Source organism: Dipodomys ordii, unplaced genomic scaffold (assembly GCF_000151885.1).
Source record: "Dipodomys ordii isolate 6190 unplaced genomic scaffold, Dord_2.0 Scaffold134, whole genome shotgun sequence".
Classification (NCBI taxonomy): Eukaryota; Metazoa; Chordata; class Mammalia; order Rodentia; family Heteromyidae; genus Dipodomys; species Dipodomys ordii.
This window is the reverse complement of record NW_012267350.1, coordinates 5,062,374-5,067,780: the sequence shown is the minus strand read 5'-3', so window position 1 is coordinate 5,067,780 and position 5,407 is coordinate 5,062,374. Positions and strand designations below refer to the sequence as shown.

General features: G+C 48.0%; 1 protein-coding gene across 1 annotated transcript; it reads left to right on the top strand.

Annotated features, from left to right (window-relative positions):
- Nucleotides 1–337: 337 nt before the first annotated feature.
- On the top strand, nucleotides 338–5,097 carry Nyx (nyctalopin). Its single transcript, XM_013030846.1, has 2 exons — nucleotides 338–461; nucleotides 3,695–5,097. The coding sequence occupies exons 1-2, from the start codon at nucleotides 338–340 to the stop codon at nucleotides 5,095–5,097; spliced, it is 1,527 nt and encodes a 508-aa protein (XP_012886300.1).
- Nucleotides 5,098–5,407: the final 310 nt, after the last annotated feature.

Sequence of the window (5,407 nt, the reverse complement as noted above, 5' to 3'; positions counted from 1 at the left end):
GGAAATAAATTTATTTATAAGCTCCTAGTTTATGATATTGTGATATTTCTCACTGTACACCAGCTTCTTCATCTTACCCCTGACTACTGCTGGGCTATAACTTTTTGAGCTGCCTGTGGCTTGGGTACAAATCCAGCCTTGATCCCACACAGGTTTATGTTCTTATGAGCTCACTGACCAGGGGTTCCATGCTTATTTCATTTTTATGGAGAAGGAATGAGTGTGATTAGCTCTGCTTAGATCAAAGTGTTCACTCATGGTGCAAACAGCTGTTGCCAGGAGGAAGCTGCAGAGAGACACTTGGGACTCCTGACTGGGTTATTTTTTCTTAGAAGCAATGGTTGGCAACAGCTGCTGTGGATCCATGGCAAATGAGAGCCAGAAGGTCCAGCTCAAAGGTCAGGGAGTAAAATTAGTTCCTTCCGTTTGTAGTGAAAGAAATGGGAGCTTTAGAGTGTCAGGTATGTGAGGCATGAGACAGTCCAGTATAGTGGAAAGATAAACAAAAGTTGGTATCATTTAACCACTGCAAGCCTCAGTTTTTTCCTCTTTTGTGAGGAAAGAATAGTACTTGCAGGACTGTCATAGTCAATGAAATAATACATGTAGCAATCCCAGGCTTGAGCAAACACTACTAGAAATTAATTAGGAAGCCAGGTGCAGTGGCTCATACCTATAATCCTAGCTACTCAGGAGGCTGAGATCTGAGGTTCATTGTTGGAAGCCAGACCCTGCAAGAAAGTCAGTGACAATCTTATCTCTTATTTACTACAATAAAAAAGAGCCAGAAGTGGAGCTGTGGCTCAAGTGGAAGAGCACTAGCCTTGAGCAACAAAGTTCAGGGACAGTGACCAGGCCTTGCGTTCAAGCCACAGGACTGGCACAAAAAAAAATTGGGGAGATTCAAAAATACCTATAAAATTTAGTTGATTTGGGTAGCATTTTGCATGCACATGTCACCCAGACAACATATCTTACTAAAATCCCTAAACTATTCCTGAATATATTTACTGGCATTTGGGATTAAATATGTTGTATATGATGTGAGGTAGAGATTGCAATCTTTTTTCTAGAGAGTATTGTATGCAGTTTTAACTTCCCATGACAAATTAAACTGATTTCTTCATGTGTAATGTAAGCTCCTTATAAAAGTAAGTTTAGTTTACCCCCCTTTTTGTTCTTTAAGCTACTGTTGGTATACTTTTCATTTATATGTGTTATATATTCCATAATATATTGGTCTCTTGGGACTTTTCTGCCTGGGCTGGCTTTGAACTGCATTCCTCAGATCTCAGCCTTCTTAGTAGCTAGGATTATAGGTGTGAGCCACCAGCTTCTGGCTATATTGCTATTCTTGCTGCAAAGGATAATCTTTTGTATTTAATTTACAATTTTCATTGTTCTTTATTCTTTCCTATAGATCTATTTTTTTGTACTATTCCTGTGGCTTGAACTCAAGGCCTAAACTCTGACCCTGAGCTTTTTGTTCCCTCAAGGATAGAACTCTACCACTTGAACCACAGCTTCACTTCTGGCTTTTTGGTAGTTAATTGGAGATGAGTCTCACAGACCTTCCTGCCAGGGCTGGTTTCAAACTGCTATTGTCAGTTCTCATCTCTCAGCTCTGCTGAGGGGCTAGGATTACAGCCATAAGCCAGTATTTTCTGGTACTATCATTTTCTTTCAGGCCAAAGGTCTCTTGGAGATGAATTTTCTCTGATTTTGGTTGTAGATGTTGGTTAAAGTATATTTTCTGTTATTTCTGGAGGTATTTTCACTGGATATAGAATTATAAACTTCTAGTATTTCCTTTCCTTTCAGCACTTAGAGTTGTTTTTTTTTTTAAACATGATGGTGCTAAAGTTAAAGATTTCATTCTACTGTCATATGGCCTCATTGTTCTTTTTCTTTTCTTTTTATTTTTATTGTGAAAATATTGTACAGAGGGGTTACAATTACATGGACAAGATCATTGTTGTTTTTCTTTTCTCTTTTTCTTTTGCCAGTCCTGGGACTTGAACTCAGGGCCTGGGCTGGGTGCTTGATCTTTTTTTTTTTTTTTGTCAGTCGTGGGGCCTGAACTCTGGGCTTGGGTGCTGTCCCTGCGCTCTTCAGCTCAAGGCAAGCACTCTACTGATTGAGCCACAGCGCCACTTCCGGTTTTCTAGTGGTTAATTGGAGATCAGAGTCTCACGGACTTTCCTGCCCCAGCTGGCTTTGAATTGTGATCCTCAGATCTCAGCCTCCTGATTAGGTAGGATTACAGGCATGAGCCACCAGCGCTCAGCTGCTTCATCTTTTTTGCTCAAGGCTAGTGCTCTATTACTTGAGCCACAGCTCCACTTCCAGCTTTTTTGCTAGTTAATTAGAGATGAGAATATACAAATTTTACTGCCTGGTCTGGCTTCAAAACTTGATCTTTAGATCTCAGCCTTCTGAGTAGCTAGGATTACATGCATGAGCCACTGGTGCCCTGTAGGATAATTTCCTTTAAAAAAAAAGTTTAAAAGTGTTTACCTGAGAAGATACATTCATAAATTGGATAGCCACATACCAGAGGTGTTTGAGGCTTCATCAAAAAGAGAAGGGATTAGCAGGAAAGTCCGTGAAACTCTTATCTCCAATAAACCACCAGAAAACCGGAAGTGGCGCCATAGCTCTAGTGGCTCACCTTCAGCTAAAGAGCTGAGGGACAGCGCCCTGGCCCAGAGTTCAAGCCCCACGACCAACAAAAAAAAAAAAAAAGAGAGAAGGGATTTATTTTTTAAATAATTTGCAGCCGGGTGCCAGTGGCTCACGCCTGTAATCCTAGCTATGCAGGAGGCTGAGATCTGAGGATCATGGTTCAAAGCCAGCCTGGGCAGGAAAGACCATGAGACTCTTATCTCCAATTAACCACCAGAAATATGGAAGTGGCACTGTGGCTCAAGTGTTAGAGTGCTTGCCTTGAGCTGAAGAGCTCAGGGACAGCACGCAGGCCCAGAGTTCAGACCCTATGACCAAAAAAAAAAAAAAACCCTACAAAAAAACAAAAATAAACAGAAGTGGTGTTGGGTTCAAAGTGGTAGAGCACCAGCCTTGAGCAAAAGAGTTCAGGGACAGTGCCCAGGCCCTGAGTTCAAGCCTCACAACAACCACTACCAACATGCACATGCACGCGTGCGTGCGTGCGCGCGCACACACACAGAATCAAACAGATAGGAGGGAGTTTAGAATGGGTCCAATGAAGTGATTACAGCATAGGTTTTGGTGATGAAGTAAACTGGAAAGCCAAGGAGAGGGTGTTATAGATGGAGAAATCTGCCTCAGTTTAGGGAGATGTGAGGAGGACATCTGCAGGGCACAGAAGTTGGTGAAGAGCCTGCATCCTGATTCTGGGGTGATTGTGTGTGTGTGTGTGTGTGTGTGTGTGTGTGCTGGTACCAAGTCTTGAACTCAGGGCCCTTGGCACTATCCTTGAGCTCTTTTCTGCTCAAAACTAGTGCTCTCTGGTGTTTGTGTGTGTGTGTGTTGAGTAGTTTATTGGAGGTAAGAGTCTCATGAACTTTCCTGCTCAGCCTGGCATCGAACTGTGATCTTCAGATCTCAGTCTCCTGAGAGGCCAGGACTTGCAGGTGTGAGCCACGGGGCACCCAGCCTGAAGTGATCTTTGTTAATCTTTTTTTTCTCCCTCCTGTCCCCCTCCTCCCCCTAGTGGTGGTCCTTGGCCTGCACAGCACCCTAGCCATTGAGAATTGCCAGCGCGCCTGTCCTGCCTCCTGCACCTGCAGCAGTGTAGAGCATGGCTGCTCTGTGCGCTGTGATCGTGCAGGACTCCTGAGGGTACCGGCTGAGTTCCCATGCGAGGCGGCTTCCATTGACCTGGATCGGAATGGCTTGCGAATCTTGGGTGAGCGGGCTTTTGGCACATTGCCCTCACTGCGTCGCCTATCCTTGCGCCATAACAATCTGTCCTTCATCACCCCTGGCGCTTTCAAAGGCCTGCCACGTTTGGCTGAGCTACGCTTGGCACACAACGGCGATCTGCGCTATCTGCATGCGCGCACCTTTGCCACATTGGGTCGCTTGCGCCGCCTCGATCTGGCCTCCTGTCGCCTGTTCAGCGTCCCTGAGCGCCTGCTGGTGGAGTTGCCGGCCCTGCGGGAGCTCACTGCCTTTGATAACCTGTTCCGTCGCGTGCCTGGCGCACTGCGTGGCCTGGCCAATCTGACTCACGTGTACCTGGAGCGCAGTCGCATCGAGGCAGTGGCCTCCAGCTCGCTGCAGGGCCTGCGGCTTCTGAGATCACTCAGCCTGCAGGGCAATCGTGTGCGGGCTGTGCACGCTGGAGCCTTTGGGGACTGTGGCATCCTGGAGCACCTGCTGCTCAATGATAACCTGCTGGCCGAGCTGCCACCAGATGCCTTCCGCGGCCTGCACCGTCTGCGCACACTCAATCTGGGAGGGAATGCATTGGGTCATGTGGCACGCGCCTGGTTTGTAGATCTGCTGGAACTCGAGCTGCTCTACCTAGACCGCAACAGCATTGCCTTCGTGGAGGAGGGAACCTTCCAGAACCTCTCGAGCCTCCTGGCTCTGCATCTCAATAGCAATCATCTCACAATGCTCTCCTGGGCAGCCTTCCAGCCAGGCTTTTTCTTAGGTCGCCTGTTTCTCTTCCGCAACCCGTGGCGTTGTGACTGCCACCTGCAGTGGCTGCGGGATTGGATCCAGGGTTCTGGGCATGTGGCCGATGTGCCATGTGCCTCCCCAGGCTCTGTGGCTGGACTGGATCTCAGCCAGGTGGCCTTTGAACGCTCCTCGGATGGTCTGTGTGAGGACCCTGAGGATGTGAACTTCACCGTGTCTAGTCCAGGCCCTTCCCCAGAACCCGTGGCCACCACCGTGAGCAGGTTCAGCAGCCTCCTCTCCAGGCTATTGGCCCCGAGGGTCCCCGTGGAGGAGGTGACCAACAGGACTGGGGCCAACTCATCGCTGTCTGACCGCCTTCCTTCCCGGGGAGTTGGAGCCTTGGGCCGCAAGACTACCGTTCTCCTCACCTCTTCTCTCCTGCTCAGCTGGGCCCAGTTTGTGCTGCTTTGCCTGCAGAGGGACTGACATGGCCCCTGGGGGGTGGCCCAAGCTGCTTTGGCTAAAAGGGGGAAATGTTTTGGTTTAGCTGGGTTTAAAAGGAGTGTTTGTGTTGAGGGTATAAGGGAGCATGATTGAGAACTGTGGAGAAAGTTCTAGTTGAGGAGGATGGGGTGGTGAAAGAACAGTTTGCTTTGGGGATGGCCCTAGGTGGAGCTGAATCATGTGAAATGCTATGGGAAATGGAGGTGTGTGTGTGTGCGTGTGTGTGTGTGCGTGTGTGTGTGTGTGCGTGTGTGTGTGTGTGTGTGTGTGTGTGTGTGTGCGCGCGCGCATG

Bases quoted from the DNA above. Each gene is read 5' to 3' on its own strand.
- Nyx (XM_013030846.1), top strand. From the start codon at position 338: ATGGTTGGCAACAGCTGCTGTGGATCCATGGCAAATGAGAGCCAGAAG. The intron at 462-3,694 runs GTATGTGAGGCA...TCCTCCCCCTAG, and splicing joins TGGGAGCTTTAGAGTGTCAG to TGGTGGTCCTTGGCCTGCAC.